Source organism: Phallusia mammillata, chromosome 8 (assembly GCF_965637545.1).
Source record: "Phallusia mammillata chromosome 8, kaPhaMamm4.hap1.1, whole genome shotgun sequence".
NCBI classification, from domain to species: Eukaryota; Metazoa; Chordata; class Ascidiacea; order Phlebobranchia; family Ascidiidae; genus Phallusia; species Phallusia mammillata.
The window spans coordinates 764,683-787,268 of record NC_137259.1 but is presented as its reverse complement, the minus strand read 5'-3'; the positions used below and the strand labels follow the sequence as shown (position 1 = coordinate 787,268).

Below are 22,586 nucleotides of genomic sequence, written 5' to 3'. Positions count from 1 at the left end.
GGTCCAGCAACTTGCAACTTAGCTAGTTAAGTTTATTTTTTTAAATATTGACACATAGTGTAAAGTCCGGCCCGAACAACTCTGGCCCGGCATATTTATTATGATTCACAGTAATGTACCGTAATGAACGCTTTATGGCTGATCACAGTTATTGAATTATGTTCATCCTAACTGATATACACTGCCTTGAACTTTTGTTAAATCGACATTATGACATCACAGAGGAATGGAGGGACTCGAGCGATTCTTCTGACGCGGGTTACAGCTGTTCGCATCACGTGACCTCCGATACGCATCAGCAGTTTTCAGCTGATACCAGTTTGAGAAAATTGAATCAGGATAATATAGGTGAGCGATGTTACTCACTATAGGCTGGGGTGTAGCCTACATGGACAAAAGTTTTCCAGCTAAATTGCAACAATATGTTTTAAATGATATTTTGCCAGTATTGTAATATAAAAAGACATTTTTTTGTAAATCTTATTCTAATAGCCGTACTAAAAATAAAATTGCCAGTGATGTAGTCAGTAATTCACTGATGATGACCGTTGCTTTGGTTAAAACGTTTACGTTTTATGCTACATCAATTTTGCAACCTTATTCAAATAGAAACGCAAACTTTTATTCAGTAAGACTTTAGCTAAATAAATATTCTAAAAATGGTTTAATTTTGTTCAAGTTGGCCACTGTTTATTAAAGTTCACGTAACGTTTAACTCTATTCAAATAATGGACAGGTAACATTCAAAACTAATGTTCTAACAATTTCTTTCACTTTCAGTCGCTTCTGCACGAACGTAGCGGGGAATTCCCTCCATTTCACTGACGTTTCCGATTCTTAACTTCGCGTGCTGCGGAACAAATGCCCACTTGCCCAGTGTTACATGTCAACGTTCGAGGCGGATCCACAGGTCGATGGTTCGAACCCCAGCGCGAATAAGAACTTTTCCAGTATTACAACCTGCTCACAACGCCATCCAGCGGCGTAATGCAGTACAAGGTCGTTTCAAGGTTATGCTTGTATATTAATATTCTTGTTTTCTTTATTTTCTGTCGCCTTATATACAAACGCGAAGCTCTGTTATTGTTTTTCTTGTTGTAATGTGTTTGTTTGTCGTTTTCCGAGCCCAAACCGTTTTCTTTCATTTATTTGTTCTTGTAATATTTTTGCTATGCATTTACGCAAACGAAAATGTGTTCGTGCTTATTTCGGATGAGGGGAGAGCTAGGTGTCCGAATTGCCACAAGCGGCGGTATTACGACATAGTTCAGCTGATTTCAGTTTTACTCTTAAAAATTACGAACAACAAAATAAAATAATTGCACATAATTACACCAGGGCAAAGTGATAACGTAATCAAGTACGTCACAAAATTTGCAGTAAAGTGCCCTGGTGATGAAACAGAAACGATTAATGAGATCACAGTGAAATGATAATTGCATCAGTGACGACATAATGAGAAAGATAATTATCAGAAGCATTTCATGGATTTGACTGAAATCCGAGCTGTTCCGCTTGAATAAATTTTACACGTGACTGAATTCAACTTTCCAGACAACAAGAAATCCATCTTGACAATCTGAAAAAGAGTTTTGGGGTTGTGAAAGTTTGAAAATAGAAGTTTTCCTTAAGATACTGTAATGTTAAAACAGTTAAGTACATTATCGACTGAAATAAACATCAATATGGATGAGTTTTACCTCCTGAAGATAACAATAAACCTACGAACATGACTTTTGTCGCATAGTTCAGACTATTATTTGTACAACAAAAACTGAAAATAATAGAGGATAATGAACATAATTTTAATGAGGAGTTGGCCGCTATAAAGGCCTACGAGTTGTGTGTAACGTTTCCCCAAAAAGTCAAGGTAGAGTTCGACAAATTTGCTTTCGATAGAGTCTGACGTCCAAAAGGTAAATAATTATTTGTTCGAATTATTTCCCAATCTCACCTCATCAGGTCTTCCAACAATATCCATCAACAGATTTTCACCTTTGAACTCAAGACCTCGAATTCTTTGTGATGAAACTGGAACCCACTTTGCTCGCTCGCCAAGAATCACCAAATCGGTTTGCGCACTGCACAAAGTGGGATAAACTTCAATAATAATAATAATAATGGTAGGAAGTTAGCAAAGTTGCTATTTCGTGACCAAACTCAGCCACACACTGTAACATGGCACTGAGCTTGTCAAATAGTGCACTGTAACTAAGGCACTAACACGCTAGGGTCATGGGTTCGAATCCCACCGCAAACTTGTCAACGCCTAGCTTCTGTACACTGCAGCTGCTTTATCATCGGATTTGACCCCACGACCTTACCAAATACAAATCCCGTTTTTAGCGTGCTATTAATCAAGCGCCTCGGACCATTCCACCAAGTGCTTGTCCACAGCAAACATGCGCATTTAGTGCTTTACTTACGACAGCTTGATGACGGGCGACACGTGCCAAAGTTGGAAGTCCTTCAATCCACAAGGTGGCAGCATCAATCCATCGTTGTGAGTTAAATTATAAAATTTCATGTCGGTTCCGGGGTGGCCTTGGTAAGCGACGTAATGTGTATCTCCGGGCTGTAATATAACATGGGAATTCTGAAGTTACAAAATAACTATGTCCAATAGAAACAGTGGAACAACATATTAATTATGGCCAGGCAAATAAATTACTTTTTTTAAACGGATTGCAAAAATCACCACAGAGTTTGCTGATTATTGTAGCACAAAGTTGCCAAATAAGCTGCAGGCAGTGCACATAGTTTCGACATATAAGGTCTAATCGGTGCAGCTGGTGACAAGAGATCGACTGTATGAGCTAAAGTGCAGCACACCAGATTGTTGGGAGCAGCAAAAAACTGAAAAGCGATAACCGACCTGTTCGATGCCACAACACGATGTTGCAGATTATTTTGTTTTACTACAAAACGAATAGATTTTGAGACTTAACTATCTGTAAGCTGTAGCGAGCAGTAACGTACAGGTTATAGCATTTAAAAGTTTTAGATTCCACGATGTGTTCAACACATATTATATGGCCTGTGAACTCTAAAGAAACACAATTTTAATTAAGCCTCTCTACTAACGTTAACAACATCAAGATACATGTCCATGAGACTGATGGAATAACTTTTTGTGGTCAGATCTGCAGCTAATGCGATTCCGAACCTCAACCCAACTTTCCCATTCGGTGTGAAAACAAACAGGTCACTGTAAGTTGTGTAGATTTCCGCCTCTACGTTTGGAAATCCTGAAAACACAAAAAAATAGTAATTGTATAAATCTGAAACCAATTTTCTATGATAAGTAAAGACAAAAGCTGTGTAATAAATTAATATTTGCCTAAAACCATCAAAATCATTTATTTTGCAGGTGTTTAAAAAACGTTCTTCTGTATGCAAAAGTAAAATGAAAAAACCTTTCTTTCAAATATTAATAAATCAACGGAGCAAAGCAGACAAGTAATTTAGCACAATAATTTAAGGAAGGGGTGGGAAACCTGCGGCCCTTCATTAAAAGTTTTGTGGCCCGCAGAGATGCTTGGATTTCAATTGTACTGGCAAACGAGTCCATCTATTATATATTTTTGAGCAGATTGTTGCGCCTAATGCTATTTTTCTGCGACCTGGCAATATGTGGCTAGAATCAAATGCGAATTTTACTTGTAGATAAGCATATTTGGTAAGCAACAAAGTAAAATCACCTTGTGTTATACACAGGTGCGGCCCGCGATCTATTTTGGCAATTGTATTTGGCCCCACAGTAACAAAGGTTGCACACCCCTGATTTAAGGGAAAACAACGAATGACTGAAAACGCATTACTGAGACAGTATTAAAATCAGTATTTAGAGCTTTTTTAATCGCAATTTAGCTTGATGCGCTCCATTTTAGATAGTCACTTTCTTCTTTAGCATTCTAAATATGGAAACAGGTTTCCAAAGAAACAGAATTCTACTTGAAAAAGACGGTGATCGTCGTTAAGTATGTTGCCTGTCAGAGGGTCAGATACCGCTCAATCAAATGATTCTTCTTTAGCATTGTTTTATTAGTGCATCAGCATGTCAGCAACCTTCAAACACTCCAACAACCACTAATTCATTCTCACCTGCCATTGAGGTAAATGCTCGCTTCATAATATTGTCGTTGGTTGAAGTAAGAGGACGGGATGGTTTGAGGATGAGTCCATCAGCTCGACAACATTTCATCAGAAGATCAACATCCGTTAAACCTGGAAGGTGAGAATTAAACGAAATTAAACCCCGACCTTCATGTTTCGAGCAATGAGTTATATTCAGTGGTGGGATTCAGATTTTTGTCACCTGGTTCTATCACGAAAGTCATATTTTTCAGCCGGTTCTGTTACAAAAGTCATATTTTTCAGCCTGTCCTGTTACAAAAAGTCCATTGACAGTAACCAGTAATGCTAACCGGTTCGCTGATCTCATAAAACTTCATGAGACGGTTCAATAGAACCGGTGCAAACCGGATGAACCCCACCACTGGTTATATTATCAGTATGTAACCATGTGTATGGACATACAAACTGATATCAAATACTCATATACAGGTTTTTTTAAGGTTTGGTTTGGGTGACCGCTAAGTAGTTTTAAGAGACCGCAAGTGTTTCATTTAAATACCAAAAAATAGCCATATTTGCTTTTTGGGAAACCGCTGGAGAAATTTGTATTTTTCCGCAATTAATAACAAGACCTAATAATGACTATTTGTTTGAAAACGTTCTCCTGAGTGATTTGTAAAGTACCTTGCTATAGCGGGCGACTCATATATCAGACTTGAACCCCCAGGAGGCTGATTTAAAAATACTTTTGTTCTTCAAAAAAAAATCCTGCGCATGACTTTTTCAGGGAAAGAAAGCTGTTGGCGTGATTATTTGGGGTTAATGTGTTAATTAGGCAGACATTTACAATACATATGAGTGCATTATATTAGAGTTTTTCGCATTAAAAACATAGCGACATAGTTGTACAAAACCATCACAATACCGAAAATAGCTGCCCAACTTTAGAATGTAATGTGGCGCAAAAAATGGTTAACACAACTGGTAGATTATGACTAAACGCTCTGCAGCTAAACATCTTATACGACCAATCGGTTTAAGCCGGGTTGGTAACTTTAATTTACATCCAACACTTTACCTATCTTGTCACTAGGTCCAACAGGTCCAGTGCTGAGTGTGGCGATAGCAGCTTGCAACTCATGATTCGGTTCGGTTACATCTTTCCCGTACGGGTTTCCATCTTGTGTGGTGTTCGTCCAGAAAGTGTCCTTGAACGGAGCAATGAACAGCGCATGCGCGAACATCGACGTCACACCGATCCTCCACTGGGTGTTGCCGGGTTTGTAGTCTCCACTGACTCGAGCCTGCAAGAAAATTTCAGGTGAATACGTCAGTTTAATGGTGAAAATAACGGCCTAAATAAACGTAAAAAGTGACTTGCTTTATTTTTCAAACGTTTTGGCAAAAACTCATGCCATTATCAGTGATATGAAGGGCCGCATGAGCATTTGCCGAAACGTTCGAAAAACAAAGCATGTCCCGGTTTAGGTCTATTTCGGCCGTTATTTTCACCATTAAACTTGTGAACAGATCCGTAGATCCGTGTGCTAATGGGAAACATTCACTTTTAACAAATATTAAAAAGTCCCAAAGCGTATTTATTCATTCCTTTAAATACGTGTGACATGAAATTTGTTTCGTTTGGTGTTTGAACGTTTATTGTTGGTTGCAACTTTCGCAAATACTTGAGGAAAAGCAGTTTTTAAGCCCAGAGAAGGCAAAATGTCGCAGTTGAATTATTAGGTGTGTATTGTGCAACAAGTTAACAGGAAAATGTTGCTGAAATTCTGACTATAGTGACATAACAAGGTGTTTTACCTGAGTGACAGCTTGGATTTCAACACTCTGCATCATATGACGTGGCAGACCCATACAATACTGTATTGTGACGTCACATTCACTCGCTCCCTCTCCCATTTCCATCAGCCACTGACGACCCAAGGTTGCGTTGGTGTGAGTTATCTGGTTGAAAAGAAAAGTAAATTGGTTTGAATCAGCAAACAAAAGTTAAAAAACAAAAACTTTTTAAACCGCACGAACAGTTTTTAAAGCTTTTTTACGTTTTAGCAAAAACTTATAATCTGCAATACACTGTCGATATAAGGAAAAATTTGGACAGGTGAATTCGTCTTAAAAGTTATCGTCATACCCGTGAATTTCAAGCAAAACAAACGCGGCATTTGCAAAAACTGACTTCTAAAATTCCATCAGTTTGAACTTTCAGAATTTTAAATATGTATTTATCTTAAATAATATAGGTAAGCGAACCGTTTCACACAGACAACAAACCTTTTTACACCCAAAGTTGGAGATTTTACCTTTAAATCTTCAAACTCCCGATCCAGCCAGTCTTGTTCGTAAGTGATCAAACCCCAAGTCTTGCTTGTCCGCATTAAATCCTTCCAGAAATGCTGAAAAATACAAAAGTTACAAGTTTTAAAGCTATAAATTTGGACACCAACCTGAAGATAAAATTTTTTGGAATTCATCAAAAGCATGTCGCTTTTTTACGTCTATTTGGGCCGTTATTTTCATCATATATTATTTATTAAAATAAATCCTAAACGCTTGTTTTTTTAATTTTACGGGTGTAACTGATGTGGCCCATCACATCACTGACGATAACACGAGTTTAAAAAATAAAGCCTGTCACTTTTTACGTCTATTCGGACCGTTACATTCATCATTAAACTTATAAACAGATCCGTGTATAGTCTGTAAAAGTACCCGCTAGCTTAAAAACTTAAATGTTATTTTCTGTTTACCTTGTCATCAGGTATAGCTTTGCTCGTTTCCACATAGAAATCGTAGCTTCCGTTATTTTTCTTTGCGTAAGTTGTGTCTGCTGCCCAGTAGCGGTTGTGAGCTGACACGGGGAGACCGTGGCTCTCAAACAATGCGCTGAACATGGAAAGAAACAACTTGTAGAGCGGGTTAGGTATAACACGTGTTGATGTAGCTTTGTTGCTGCTTCCACGATTGTGTAAACAAGGAAAAAACAGCCATGTGTAGGTTTTAGTTTTAAAAAATGTCATTGATTAAGACACGAACATTTGCCGATACGTTTTTGAATAAAACATGTCGTTTTTACGTTCATTGGCGCCACTGCACTATTAATAGTACATTTTAATGCATTTTTAATGTGCTAATAATAGTGTAGTGGCAATAATGTACGTAAAATCGTCATACACTTTATTCCGAACCCGTTTCGAATAAATCATGTCGCTTTTAAAACTATAATACGCTATTGCCAGTACACATTCATCAACACCAAAAAATGCAAAAACACAAAAAAAGCATACAACAACAACAACCTACTTCATTCCATTAGGAAATATACTCGGCATTGAGGTCCAGTTCTTAACTCCATCTCCAATCCCCTTGTAATACCACCAGGAATCGTATTGTACGTAACCGTAAGGTATATCCAATGATCGGGCGTAACTAACTACGTCCAATATCGTCTTGTCGTAAGTTTTGTTCACCTCGGTGTTGTAATAGTAGAACGCGCCTGTGATTGGTTAAAAGCGTACAATGAAATATTTTTGCCAACTGACCAAACTTTAAGGCCATTTTGACGACGTAAAAATAAATATTTTCAGTTAAACCAAAGCATTCAAGAAAATGCTGAACAACCGTTTCGTCCACTAGGTTGCATAATTAACAAATTTGCCGTAGTGTGGTGCTATAGGCACAAAACTCGTTGTGTTTATAATTAAATTGATGTCTTTTTGCACAGACACTAATAATATGCTGCTGGTAAAATGTGTACAAAGTGGTGACTTAAACGTTACGAGCAACGACAACAATAAAGGATGAGTATTGGCGAACTTGATAGGGCCTGAAACCAGCATAATGTAACAAACCACACTTTGAACTCATGCAAAGTATTATGCACCGATAGTACTAGATGCCGCCATTAAAATGTGTGATTAAAAATGTGTGATGACTTAACGTTAAGAGTAATTGGTTGAACAAAACAATAATGGTTGAACATTTGAATAATACAACGGGTCTGAAACTAGCACGCAATGTTGTACAATACACACAATAACATCGCACATTTGGCCACACATGTCATCTCACCATTATCTGTCCAGTAGCCCAAGTAATTGATCGTGAAATCGCTTTCCATGGTCGAACGCTTTTTGTGGTAACGCGTGGTGAGAATTCGACCCCAATTCTCGATCGCTTTGTTGATCCCTTCGCTGTTGTAATACAGAATCGTATCGATCTGCGTGAAGACATGAATTAATCGAGGCCGTATGTTGGAATGAGGACGGGGATTATGAGATGATTGCGGCTTAGCGCAAAGCGGGATTTGAGGATTGGATGTTATTACTGTGATTTCGTGGCAAGAGTACTGCAAGGGCATTTTGGAAATGAAATGTATTGGAAAGGTCGGACAATGCTGCGTATTAACACACATTTTTGGGAAAACACTACAGGTGGCGTTTGTCGCCTACAGGACGAACGCTTTATAATGGATCTGATAACGAATGTGGAAGAACTGTCGATCCCCTACTATGAAGGTGAAATGTGAAGCGTACCAGGCAGGCAACCGTGATTGTGATTCGACTTTTAACATACAAACCACAACTTACAGATAACACGCCACGAATGGGCTTTTGTCGTGGGTTCGAATCCCACCACAGGCTAGATTTGTCTAGCATATACGTATCATGTATTGCTGCACTAAAATGTATGCCAAGCCCACTTATTGGGTATGGTGACCCTTCCTCGTCAAACGAGCAACAATTTTTCATATCCCAACGAAACTATGGTGCTTAGTCAAGTTATCGGCTTTTGGGGTCGGTTCGGTCTTGAGTTCAAATGTAACAGGGTTAATTCAGGCTTAAATTCACACTCTGCCAAAATTTGTAAATCATAAATCATAGTACGCCAGGCCGATTAAAGGCGTTGTACCGAATCAGCCGCTCTCCCAAGCATTACCATTGGGCGCAGCATAGGCTAGAAAAATCTAGCCTGCAGTGGGATTCGAACCCACGACAGGAGTCTTTTTCCAGTCTTTTCCGGGGCGCAAACAACTGAGCTACACAGGCTCAGTGAAAAACGGCCGAAAGTCGAACCACAAGCACCGTTGCCTGCCTTGTATGCTGTACATGTCAGCTTCGTAGTAGAAAATCGGTATTCGCCAAAGTGTGTAATTTCATCACATAACTTTTCGGCCTAACAGAGGCTTGCTTGTTTCGGGTTCGAGTCCTTATTTCGGATTTGCTTGCAACTCTGTGACTCTGTATTTTACCTGATAATTAACAGGGAGTTGTTCTACTCCGCCCATTACTCCGAAACTCGCGACTCCGCTATTTGTATTGTATTCCATTTGATGCGCCATAAAGTTGCCGTATGACGAAATAATCATAACGCTTCCCTTCGCGTCAAATAGAATGAACGGACCGGAACGCTGTCCTCCCGCGATGATCGACTGATACTTGGCGATGCTGAAAATAACGTAACCGGTATAGGCACATGTTTAGGAATTACTATTAAGTGAAAGAGTATAATTGCAAGTATAGTACAAGCATGATTACGATCAGAGTTGTAAACGGGCCTGAGTATTAAGCCCGAAACCCGGCCCGAACCCTAATCGTTTTTGAGAAGCCCGTTTAGGCTCGAAAGTTAATTAATTATCAGGCCCATACACTAAAGCCTCAGGAAAGACCAAGACAACAAACACAGTAGACAATTGGTCTTCAACAAGATTTAAGGCTGATCGACATTAGGTCAGGTCCAGCAACCGGCTACTTTTATTCAAAAAGTTACTGACACAGAGTGTAAAAACAGGCCCAAAACAAGTCCGTTATTTTGAAGAACTCTAAGCCCGAACCCGGCCCGACTTACCACTCCGATTCCGATATAACGTACATTAGAAACAATAAATACAGTGTCGTTAAAAACGTTGTAGCGGGAAAAAATGTGCTTCCAAAAGTTACAAAAAACTCGTTTAAGTGAAATAAAAGTTAGAAAAAAATGACGTGAAAGAAAATGACAAAAATGAAGCCCTAATAACGTAACACCCTTACTCAGCAATTTTGTAGGCGTATCCAAACATATCCCCGTAACTGCTGAGGAAACCCAAAGTTTTTGTGGAATCCTCCTTTCCAATCTTGAAACTCGGAAAACTTGAAAGAACTCCCTCCAAGTTGGTGACGTTGCACTTTTTTAGACCTGATGGAAAGCTCTAAACAGAAACATGACTCAGCAAATCGTGCAGTAGTGTTTGTAAAGCTTTTGTGAATACTATTTTCTTTTGATTATAAGATAGCTACTGGCTTAAAAAAAACTATGCTGAAATAAGGTAATATTTTCACTTAGTAAATCAAGTAGCAGTTCCTGTAAATATTTAGTGAGTCATTCTTTTTGCAATAACAAGATGGCTATTGCTTGAACTAAAAATAGCCTATTTCTCGGTAAAAATGGAGTAAATTGATAAAAACAGTATTTTCTTTCAGTTTTTACTTTACAAGCCCTACACTTTAAATAAATTTACCCTGAAGTCAAAATTAACTGCTTTATAACAACCTGTGTAAATCGAATAAACTCCCCTTCATTGTAAACCAGTATCTGCGCTTCCATCGAAGTGTTTCCTGCTTCGTACGAGAAAACCGTTCCGTCGTAAGTTCCGGTTGCGTCACTTCCGCTAATGGTCTTTGTGGCTGAGATGCAAAAATAATTCGGGGTCAAAAACAAGCAACTAAAATATTAGCTGTCCTGTTTACAAGTCCATTAACTAGCGTGTAATACGACCTATACTTGACAAACGTATACATGTGATATGGTAGTTAACAACATAACGTACAGAAAATAAATTATTTTTGACAATTTAAAATTGCATATTCTGAGGCAAAAAATCAGAGTCAGTATATTTTTGTACAAAACATGACCTTTCGACAACTACTTTTGTCATCATCAGGTCGCCAGAAATTATAATAACAAAAGTAAATGTATAGTGTACTAAAATTGCATATTATTTGAACAAATCCACACGAAGTCTTCATTTGAATAAAATCGCTAAGCTAAATGCATAGTCGTTTTTTAAACTAGGCTAATATCTTGGAACAAAAAGGGTACTACACTTACCAGACAGTTTTAATGTTCCAGCGTCTTTTGAATAGAACATTCCATCTGACTGTAGGAATGTATCGGCGTTGCTTATGTAAAAGTTGCTGGCATCAGCCCCAGCATGGAAGGTGTACGAGCCATCAGTTTTAACAGTTGTGTGAAGCCTCGCGGACGCGCCAACTTCTAAAAACATTAACATGAAAATAATAAGGCTGTAACTGTAAAACGGAAATGTTTTTACATGGCTAAAATAACTGTTTTCTTTAACGACTAACACGTAACAAATAGACCACGTTAAAGAATAAAACACGGAAACATCTGTTTAAAACCGTATTGTTATGTCAAGCGTGAAAAAAATGCTTGAAAGTCTGGTCGAAATTTTTGGGTAAAATTGTGGTTGAGCATTGGTTTTATGAAAAGGTGCAAATATGACTTTGTTCACCCGAAATTGCTTGCCCAAAAGGGGAATATTGATTCGTTGCTTACACTTTTAGGTGGAACAGCTACACCGATTTTGCGAGCAACGCAGCATTGCAACAAGTGATCAGCAATTTTCAAGACATAATTCACTATTTACAATCGTTCCTGCTCAAGTGTTTGTGCAACGTGACCAAATCTGATAACACTGATTAATAAGTAACATGACGAAATGGTACCAATGCGTACGCGTGCAATTAAAAACAAATAAACCATATGCTAGATTGGTGCATAAAATATATTAGGTGATTCTTTAAGTTGGCAAGTTTCACGATAAAAGGCGGTACAGTTTTAAAATCGTAGCCACTTATTACATTAAACCCCTTTAAAATGTAAACGGTTCAAGCTTGTCACATAAGTAAACTGGTTGTAGCAATTAAAGTAGCTTATTTTGTGCATAATTGACACTATGTAACTTGTTAACAGTACTGCAAGCTCGACACACACTTCCATATATGGAAGTACACACTTCCATACTATAGTAAAATAACTGTTTTGTCCCGCTTGCTGTTTAGGGCTGAAAAGTCACATTTTAAACCAAACTTACCTTTTTCAAAAGCAGGATAGGCCAAACCTGTGCCGAGGAACAATATGAAGGATACAAAGTAAAGCAACTTCATGTTTAACACGAGTTTAAACCACTCAACAAATCCCCAAACCCGCTGCACAAAATGCCAGCAGCAAACAGCTGTAAATTTAACGTGCTTACCCTAGCGTGACAATAGGTAAATATAGGAAAATTATTTATTTTTACTGGGGTAAAAAAACCTACAAAAGTAGCTGAAAGTTTTTTGTACGCTTTTTATACAGTTCACATTTTTCAAGGTCACACAATGTGAAGAGAGCAGTTCATTGTACAAAGTCGACTTTCTTATTAATGAAAACTGTGTTTAATTTTGTTCAAGTGGCTCTCAGGATTTTGGAGGTATTAGTGTCACCCACAAGCAGATTTAAATCAAGGCAACGAATAGAAAAAGGGACTTCCAGCTGTGTCTGATAAAAATACGGCGGACAACGATTGTAGTTAGATGAGATGCACGTCTGGTATCCAACGGCAGGGCTTGCAGACTGACTGTTACTTGAATGCAGTGCTTGTCTACGAAAATATAGCAGTGTCACTTGTTAACCTTGGTTTATCATTGTTAGTAGAAAGATTACTTTTTACTAACAAATTATTTTGAAAGTTTCAAATTTGTGTATAAAAGCACAATAACTGATGTTTAAATAGTTTGTTTTGCACAATAACTGATGATGTTTAAGTATGGGGCAAGTATGTACTTCGTTCAGTTTTGTAATAAAAAGAGCCCAGCTAACCTTGGAACATTACCATTTTAAACCTCAGTTTTGTAACTATAAGCAAATTAACGATCTTATGCCTTTTCATGCAGCTGAAAATATTCATAATCTTGTCATAGTTAATCATTGTGACGCAATATAGCCATTATGGATTGCCCAGTTACGTCATTTCCTCACGTGACCACTTTGGAGGCATCAAAGACCGTTGAATATGAAGAACCGGTTCCAGGCAAAGTTACAGGTAAGTTAAAACGTAAAGCGAGTCGTGGATTCGAATAAATTTGTCACGTTTGCATTTCAGGGGAGATTCCCAGCTGGGTGAATGGTACCTGGTACAAAAACGGACCCGGTGTGGTACATTTTCGCGAGGAAAGTGTGAAACATTGGTTCGACGGGATGGCGCTGGCCAGAAAGTAAGCTTAACTTATACTAGTAAATATAAATGCTCATCACAGGTTAACCTTTGTTGTTTGCTGGTTTTAAAGACTGACGATGCTTGCATAGACGAAATATACATCTCGATTTTTAAATACTTTGTGTTTACTGATTTTGAGTCTGAAGCATTTGCCTCTTTATTATTAACTTCTATAAGTGTAATTAAACTTTACAGTACCACTTTGAACTAAGACTCCTGTCATGGGTTCGAATCCCACCACAGCCTAGATTTTTCTAGTCTACGCCTTGCCATGTGGTGGTGAATGCTTGGTGACCAGCTGATTCGGTATAGCGCCTTCAATGGGCCTGGCGTACTGCACTTAAACTAAGTTTTAATCTGTCCCATTCACCGTAAAATGTTGTTGATGTTGTATAAAGAACTGCAATTGTTCTATATGTCAGTAAAAGATAATTTGACATTGTATTTAGTCGCAAATTTGGCAATCTGTTTAGCCCACTTACTTTGAGTTGCTTATACGTTAAATTGTTTGCAGGTTCTCGATCGAGGATGGCAAGGCCACGTACCTGAGTCGGTTGGTGGTCGGTGACAGTCTGCAGAAAAACACAGCTGCGGGTCGAGTCGTGGTGGCTGAGTTCGGGACAACCACGCAGCCTGCCTCTAGCGGAATTTTTGGAAAGTAAGTTTAAAATGTAGCTGGTAACAAGTTTCGTCATTATTTTCTATTCGTAACACTAAACAACAATCAACGGACACTTTTCAACGCCGCTTTGTTGCATTAACAACCTGACAAAACTTGTACCAACTTTTCAATATTTTTAGCTTCATTAAACCAAAGAAACATTTAATAAACACTTTTTTATCGTCGCTTTGTTACGTTACAGAGTCAAGTCCATGCTTTCGATGCCGGAGCTGACCGACAATTGTCTGATTAATTTCCTCAACTTGGGTGGAAACATTTTCGCCATCACAGAAAGCAATTTTGTTCGACAAATGCATCCGGAGACTTTGGAGACTCTGGACAAGGTAAAACCTGATTGAAAATAAAATGGCTTTGGCGCTAAATAAACCCTAAAAAATTGTTACCTCAAATATATTTATGGGCTGTGCAACAACATTTAAAGTCTGTGACGTCTATTTCATAAAACCATAAAAACAATCATTGAGTATTTATATTCACCAGTGAATACTAGACGAATATTTTTCAACACACCAAATTACGACTTAACACAATCAAGCTCGTGCCAATAAATATCTTCCTGCTTCATGTTTTTCTAAAAGTAACAACACAAAATCTTAATACTTATTCAAAGTAATAATATATTTTTTAATCCCAGGTTGACTTGTCCAAGCATCTCCCTATCAACATTATGTCTTCCCATCCACTAATTGACGCTGACGGCACAACTTACACATTCAGTAGTTCCATATTCAACATGGGAAGAACCAAATACAATTTGCTCAAGTTGCCCGCTGCTGCTCCAGGTATAAATTGTAACGGTTTTTTATCTCGATTAAATGAGTTGAGTTGTGTTTATTTCGCTTGGTGAAAGCCCACATGGCGACACAATTGCGCTAAAACAATTACCAAGTCGGAAATAGCTGCGCAAAGTTGAAACGTTATGGAGAGCATAAAAGTGGATGCATGGCACAATTGGTGGATAATGACTGAACGCGCTGCCGCTACACCGTATTGTAAAGCGTTATGTGACGGGACTACAAAATCCCTGCTATTACAAATTTAACAAGGGCAATTTGCCACAAATTATTGACGTCCAATGATGTAGTCACAGACTGTATTTTTCTTCGGATAAAATCCGATTTTCTTTTTTAAAAAGACCCGTTGTTTTGACCAATCGCAAGGTATAACGTTTCGTCTTATTTGCAGGAACTTCCTTGGACGAGATCCTGTCGAAATCAGAAGCAGTTTGTAGTATCGATTCAAGTTGGAGAGTGAGTCCATCATATCATCATAGTTTCGCTATGACGGAGAATTACGCGGTGTTCGTGGAGATGCCTCTCAAGATCGACATTCCCAAGATGGCCGTCGCCCATCTCAGACACATGTGCTACAGCGATTGTATTGAGCCCCTCCCTGACACGAAGGTAAATGCGATTACTGAGTTTTTAGCGGAGCACATGTTTGCCACAAATCACACCAAGACATAAATATATTTATTGCGATTAAACACTTAATGCGTGAGTTGATTCCTCTCTGCTGAATAAACAACATAATACAGAAGGGAGGATTTGCTTTTTGCCCAACACAAACCTCCGTTAATCCGGACCCGTTTGGACCAAAACGTTTGTCCAGATTAGGCGAAGATACGGATTAACTGATGTCGATTAGTTGAAGTCTTATACCACATTACAAATCATTTGTACTTCAAGTTTTGTCCGAATTAGGCGAAGATACGGATTAACCGAATCCGGTTTGACCGAGGTGTACTGTTACAAAGCATAATTGTTTCTGTAGTCCCAGTTTTATGCAACTATTTTGTGGACTAAATCCATCAAACATGTCTTAACTAACTTACATTCAATCTTTTATTCTCCTTGGATAGACCAACATCTACTTGATCAACAAGAAAACCGGAAAACAATTCCCAGTGACTTTCACAACCGACCCCCTCATAGTTTACCACCATATCAATGCATACGAGGACGGCGACCACGTGGTTCTCGACTTGTGCTGTTACACCAAGAACGGGTTCTACGACAAATTTATTATGGCGAATCTCGAAAAATCCCCAGTCGAGTTCGCCAAGATGTTCGAAGCAGATGAGATATCGGTTCGCGCCATCCGCGTGGTGATGCCGCTCGTTGAAAATACGGTGAGCAAGGGATAATGTGCGAGCAAAAGCTGATTAATCTTAATCCAGTTGTAGGATTATAATTTTTTTATCAGCCGGTTCTATCACAAAAGTCATATTTTTCAGCCGATTCTGTTACAAAAAGCCCATTGACAGTTACCAGTAATGCTAACCGGTTCGCTGATCTCATAAAATTTCGTGAGACGGTTCTATAGAACCGGTGCGAACCGGCTGAATCCCATCAGTGTCTATATGCTGTTTAAGCTGATGTGGGTGGAAAGTTGTGTACTATACGAGATCTGATGGAAATTTTGCCTAACGTGGCAATTAGTTTTACAGCATCAACGTTATCGCGTGACTTCTAGATTAACGTTTGTCACGCCACATGTAACTAAATATGTCACGTGACCCACAATCCAAGCAACCTAGTCACGTGACAGGAGATTACGTTTGCCACGTGACCCAGGATTTTGTACTTAGCATATCCCAACTTATTAAACCGTCCGTTTGAAAGACAATTCTGATCGATATATAAGCATTTTTTTAAGTGCTATTGAGCAAAACCAACTACTTGAACCTTCGGTTGAACACACAGAGAGGTTTAAGATGATTTAAGTTACTGTTTTTTTTTTATCGATTTTCAGTCGTCGGCCTCTGGTAACCTCATCAGTCTTCAAGGCACATCGTGCACTGCTGAAGTGGAAAAGAGCGGAGTGATTTACTGCAAACCGGAAAATATCACAACAGGAACTGAATATCCGATCGTCAACAACCAATTCACAGGGAGGAAGTACAAGTACTTCTACTCACCCGGAGGACACAAACTTCCCCCTGGAGAGATGGTAAGACGGGTTTCTTACGACTTGTTTTATAGTTGAAACAGCTTGTCATGCAGTAATGGTAATAGTAACCTGTTTGGCGCATCAGTTGGTGTGTCCTAGAAAGGCTTAAGTGGAAAAGCGTGTTCTAAAAAGGCTTAAGTGCCTCATTAAATAATACCCGTAAAAAATTGACTTTTTCTTACTTTGTCTTAAGTTTTTGGTTGTAGTACGAGTCTTCAGATCGCTTGTAGCATTTAATAGGTTTAATATCATGGTTGTCTTGTAACAAGTATGTAGGTATTGTGTTATAAGTGTGTGTGACATTATCCATTTCTTTCACAGCTCGCAAAGATCGACGTTGAGAGCAAGCAGAGAGTTGCAATGTGGCAAGAGAAAGGTTGCTGGGCGAATCAACCTGTGTTTGTGAACAGACCTGGTGCCACGGATGAAGAGGATGGTAAGAAGAAAATGTTTGTAGTGAGATAAAAGTAGAATATAAACCGATTCCTTAGCACTACACAGTTGCCTGTTCGTGCCCATGAAGCTAAATTTACGAATCTTAAGTGATGGCATAATTTGCTGTTGTTTAGCCAAACTTGACAACTAATATTCTATATTGGAGGAATACATTTTTATTAGCAAATACAATGAGAATGTATAGGGAAAAAGATAAAATAAATGATAGCAAAAAAGTACAATACTGTAGGAAATTTCATAGATAAGTAAAAATACATACAACTGTTCATATTTAGTTTACCATAAACACTGTAGATATCTACCAACAAAGTATCGGTTTTTCGTAAAACATTCATCGGTATAGAGCAGCGTTTAGCCGGCAGAATAATGTGGGTTTACGTCCACTACATTTGCCTTATTTATTTCTACTGGAAAACTGAATCCCTTCCGTCTCCTGCCGCTAGTGGTGTTGTAGTTGATGACGATGGAGACGAGGACTCCGTACTGCCACCTTGTGGTGCTTCTCTTGTGATTTCTGTGGGAATTTCCAGTGACGTCGGTTTTTGATTACGATTAAGCCTGAAACAATGAAGTTACGGTCAATTGAATTCTAATATCTCAAGTGTTCAGGTTTGATTTGGCCGCAAATATGCCTGTCGTATGTACAGTCTTTGTACAGTAAAAGTTGAGATAAACATAATAATTACCCTGCTTCTCCGCAGCTGTGGTGGGAATCAGGAGTAACTCTCAGATAATCTTCTTCTAACTTGGCCAGAGTTTCGACTCGGTTTCTCCGAAGTTCCTAAGTAACAAGATTTAACAGTTTCAGTTTTCAAACCAAATTTAAAACCACTATTGCTTGCTGATTCCTATTTTAATATTTTACTGGCTACGATGAAAACGGCTACCAAAACGCCTGAAACAAAAAGGTTTTCTACTACAGTTTCTTTGCCAGTAATTGCTTTTATCAAGCCATTTCTGGCGTTCCTTGGCATCTAAAAACACAAATCCTTCTGGAATGCAACATTTAATACACACCAGCAGCTCAGCGATTCTGGCATTTCTGACTCTGCATCTTTCGTTACTTCTTGCGTAAAACTTTTCCCTTCTGTCATTAGCGAGGTCGATTCTTTTGTTGATTCTTCCTACTCCGATTTCGTGTCTTTCTCTGTCCAGCTTTTCAACCTGCTGGACGCGTTGACGATATTTTCCCACCATTGTCTTGCAGTGGGCGGTTCGTTCAGCCAATTTAGCCTGTATGTAAACGAGTAATGCGCTACCAGCAGTTTTATTATAAATAATCGACGGTTTGCCCTCTCATACAAGACGCCTTTATCGGGATAATGGCATATCTGGAACGACAAATTTCTTATAAACCGACAAAAGCATTAAAGCACATAACAAACTTGCGCGGCTACCAGCACTAACGAAGTGATAAACATAGTTCAATGGTGTACTAGCATGTATATTTTTAGATAGTTGATTGCTAAGTTAATATTTAAAATCCCGAAGTTGGGCAATCATCCAAAAATCTAAGTCAAGTCAATTTAGCTACGAAAAAATGCTTTTTACCTTTCTCCGAACTTCGGCATTTCTTAACTTGCATTCCAGTTGTTCAGCGCTAACTTTATTATTTGTGGGCCTGGCATATGAGAGGATGTCGTATTTTGCAAGTGGAGAAATTCTCTTAGGTTCTTTCTCATTCCTGGATTGCAGGGAATCCATGGTAACTTCGAACGCAAGGCCAGATTTCGCGACTCTATGCAAAAATATTTATTTCTAGTCAAAGACGTTTTTTGCTTACTTTGGTCACAAATACCTGACGTTTGCAAAGTGTTCTAACTCCTGAAAATGGCCTCTTCCAGTCTTTAAACCGACGCCAACTATCTTGAGGTCTAAAAAGAAGTATTTTAGTGATAAATTGTTTCACATACCAGTTTTCAGCTAACCGTTGTCATCTTGGTTCAAAAACGCCGCAATTTCGTCTCTTGGAGATCTCGAATTTTCTTCTGAATTAAAAGAAGCTTCAGATTCGCCGAAAGAATCTCTCAGAATGTCACTTGGCAAATCTCGTACCCCTGTCCACTGGTATGGGTCATTTATATTCGATATACACAGCAATTTGCATTTTTCGCTGTCTGTTAAACGGTCATCTATGTCCAAAGGATTACAGTTACAGCCAAACTTTGAACATGAGCAGTTATTTTTATCCTGTTGTCGTTCCTGCTGCCCAACGTTTTCTTGACTAACTCGTTTTGTCATTTCCAGAGGCTCTAAGTATCTTGGTAGCTTTATACGTTTCGGTTTACCCTCCATGAATTTGTTCTCGATAAATCCAAGTATAAAAACTCCAAGATTTATTTTCTAAATTAGTTTACTTTTCTTTGTTTTAAATTGTTTTTCATTTGCAACAATCTTTTTATCGCGTCATCAAGCTTATTGTTACTTCACAACAAAGACATAGAAATAATTACTTTAAAATTTAAAATTTACTGGTAATGGCAAAATACTTTGTTTTAAGGTTGTTTTATTTTTTGTTTTTTTAGGTATTTTGATGTCAAGCATTATTTGCGAAACGGGCAATCCATTCCTTTTGATGTTGGACGCAAAAACATTCAAGGAGGTCGCAAGGGTTCATTTTGATGCCAATATTCCCCCAGATGTCCATGGAATCTTTGTCCCTCGAAGTTAAATCACTTTTTGTAATAACTGACCATTATATGTTGTGTACTGCCAATCTAGTACTGTGAGACAGTTGTACTTTGCTTTCTGTACTCGAAATAGCTTATCATTGTGCTTCGCGTCTTGTATTTCATTAAAAATGGTAAATAAAATCACCATGTTACATTTGATCAAGGTTTGAAGTCAAATGGTGGTAAGTGTTCTCAGGGAGCTTGTGTGTATGTCCAGACACATAAAAATCCATGCTGCACATAAACTGGTGTGTGGCCACAGCATGTACATCTAATGTTGCTGACAGTGGTCCTCAGTGTTCTCAGGGAGCTGGTATGTATGCCCAGGCACATAAAAATCCATGCTGCACATAAACTGGTGTGTGGCCACAGCATGTACATCTAATGTTGCTGACAGTGGTCCTCAGTGTTCTCAGGGAGATTGTGTGTATGCCCAGGCACATAAAAATCCATGCTGCACATAAACTGGTGTGTGGCCACAGCATGTACATCTAATGTTGCTGACAGTGGTCCTCAGTGTTCTCAGGGAGCTGGTATGTATGCCCAGGCACATAAAAATCCATGCTGCACATAAACTGGTGTGTGGCCACAGCATGTACATCTAATGTTGCTGACAGTGGTCCTCAGTGTTCTCAGGGAGCTGGTATGTATGCCCAGGCACATAAAAATCCATGCTGCACATAAACTGGTGTGTGGCCACAGCATGTACATCTAATGTTGCTGACAGTGGTCCTCAGTGTTCTCAGGGAGATTGTGTGTATGCCCAGGCACATAAAAATCCATGCTGCACATAAACTGGTGTGTGGCCACAGCATGTACATCTAATGTTGCTGACAGTGGTCCTCAGTGTTCTCAGGGAGCTGGTATGTATGCCCAGGCACATAAAAATCCATGCTGCACATAAACTGGTGTGTGGCCACAGCATGTACATCTAATGTTGCTCACAGTGGTCCTCAGTGTTCTCAGGGAGCTGGTATGTATGCCCAGGCACATAAAAATCCATGCTGCACATAAACTGGTGTGTGACCACAGCGTCCACATCTAATGTTGATCACAGTGGTCCTCAGTGTTCTCAGGGAGCTTGTGTGTATGCCCAGGCACATAAAAATCCATGCTGCACATAAACTGGTGTGTGACCACAGCGTGCACAACTAATGTTGCTCATAGTGGTCCTCAGTGTTCTCAGGGAGCTTGTGTGTATGCCCAGGCACATAAAAATCCATGCTGCACATAAACTGGTGTGTGGCCACAGCGTGCACAACTAATGTTGCTCATAGTGGTCCTCAGTGTTCTCAGGGAGCTTGTGTGTATGCCCAGGCACATAAAAATCCATGCTGCACATAAACTGGTGTGTGACCACAGCGTCCACATCTAATGTTGATCACAGTGGTCCTCAGTGTTCTCAGGGAGCTTGTGTGTATGCCCAGGCACATAAAAATCCATGCTGCACATAAACTGGTGTGTGACCACAGCGTGCACAACTAATGTTGCTCATAGTGGTCCTCAGTGTTCTCAGGGAGCTTGTGTGTATGCCCAGGCACATAAAAATCCATGCTGCACATAAACTGGTGTGTGGCCACAGCGTGCACAACTAATGTTGCTCATAGTGGTCCTCAGTGTTCTCAGGGAGCTTGTGTGTATGCCCAGGCACATAAAAATCCATGCTGCACATAAACTGGTGTGTGACCACAGCGTGCACAACTAATGTTGATCACAGTGGTCCTCAGTGTCCTCAGGGAGCTTGTGTGTATGCCTGACACATAAAAATCCATGCTGCACATAAACTGGTGTGTGACCACAGCGTGCACAACTAATGTTGCTCATAGTGGTCCTCAGTGTTCTCAGGGAGCTTGTGTGTATGCCCAGGCACATAAAAATCCATGCTGCACAAAAACTGGTGTGTGGCCACAGCGTGCACAACTAATGTTGCTCATAGTGGTCCTCAGTGTTCTCAGGGAGCTTGTGTGTATGCCCAGGCACATAAAAATCCATGCTGCACAAAAACTGGTGTGTGGCCACAGCGTGCACAACTAATGTTGCTCATAGTGGTCCTCAGTGTTCTCAGGGAGCTTGTGTGTATGCCCAGGCACATAAAAATCCATGCTGCACATAAACTGGTGTGTGACCACAGCGTGCACAACTAATGTTGATCACAGTGGTCCTCAGTGTCCTCAGGGAGCTTGTGTGTATGCCTGACACAAGAGAGGCATTTGAGGAGACTACCATAAAACAGATAACGGTTAGAGATGTCTTTAATGCGTACAAATCCACCACTAAGAGATCGCGGCCCCTAGACCCTAGAAGGTATTTTGAAGAAACGCCCAAAAAATCTGTTATCTCTTGCGGGTGAGTTGAAACATAACATCCTGCGTCTCAAACAATTGATTAACAATGACAGCACGATAACTAGGAGGTAGCAATAAAAGCAAGTGTATTTCGTGTATCAGTTTAAAAAGATAGATAAATCTTCTAGCTC

General features: G+C 39.3%; 3 protein-coding genes across 5 annotated transcripts in view; 2 read left to right on the top strand and 1 right to left on the bottom strand.

Annotated features, from left to right (window-relative positions):
• Positions 1-1,200, top strand: part of LOC145205258 (netrin receptor UNC5B-like) — a 38,423-nt gene extending 37,223 nt beyond the window's left edge. For both annotated transcript variants that reach the window (XM_080077936.1, XM_080077937.1), the window contains exons 13-14: positions 223-348; positions 781-1,200. In XM_080077936.1, the coding sequence (XP_079934062.1) occupies positions 223-348; positions 781-800 (146 nt within the window). In that variant the 3' untranslated portion in view covers positions 801-1,200. The remainder of the gene's footprint in view (positions 1-222; positions 349-780) is intronic.
• Positions 1,201-1,266: 66 nt separating this feature from the next.
• On the bottom strand, positions 1,267-12,356 carry LOC145205257 (uncharacterized). Of its 2 annotated transcripts, none has more exons than XM_080077934.1 (16): positions 12,185-12,356; positions 11,179-11,343; positions 10,621-10,754; positions 10,122-10,279; positions 9,344-9,539; positions 8,164-8,311; positions 7,396-7,588; positions 6,843-6,978; positions 6,396-6,488; positions 5,896-6,039; positions 5,156-5,381; positions 4,105-4,227; positions 3,085-3,248; positions 2,427-2,575; positions 1,955-2,081; positions 1,267-1,579 (listed from the first exon to the last, which is right to left on the bottom strand). In XM_080077934.1, the coding sequence occupies exons 1-16, from the start codon at positions 12,255-12,257 to the stop codon at positions 1,472-1,474; spliced, it is 2,337 nt and encodes a 778-aa protein (XP_079934060.1). In that variant the 5' UTR covers positions 12,258-12,356; the 3' UTR covers positions 1,267-1,471. The 2 variants fall into 2 exon arrangements, with proteins under 2 accessions (XP_079934060.1, XP_079934061.1); XM_080077935.1 differs by having other exon boundaries at positions 11,179-11,340.
• Positions 12,357-13,007: 651 nt separating this feature from the next.
• LOC145205073 (beta,beta-carotene 15,15'-dioxygenase-like) lies at positions 13,008-20,269 on the top strand. The gene is made up of 10 exons (XM_080077717.1): positions 13,008-13,174; positions 13,235-13,346; positions 13,863-14,006; positions 14,212-14,353; positions 14,665-14,812; positions 15,216-15,433; positions 15,892-16,161; positions 16,785-16,982; positions 17,304-17,418; positions 19,964-20,269. The coding sequence occupies exons 1-10, from the start codon at positions 13,081-13,083 to the stop codon at positions 20,107-20,109; spliced, it is 1,587 nt and encodes a 528-aa protein (XP_079933843.1). The 5' UTR covers positions 13,008-13,080; the 3' UTR covers positions 20,110-20,269.
• The last annotated feature ends 2,317 nt before the right edge of the window (positions 20,270-22,586 follow it).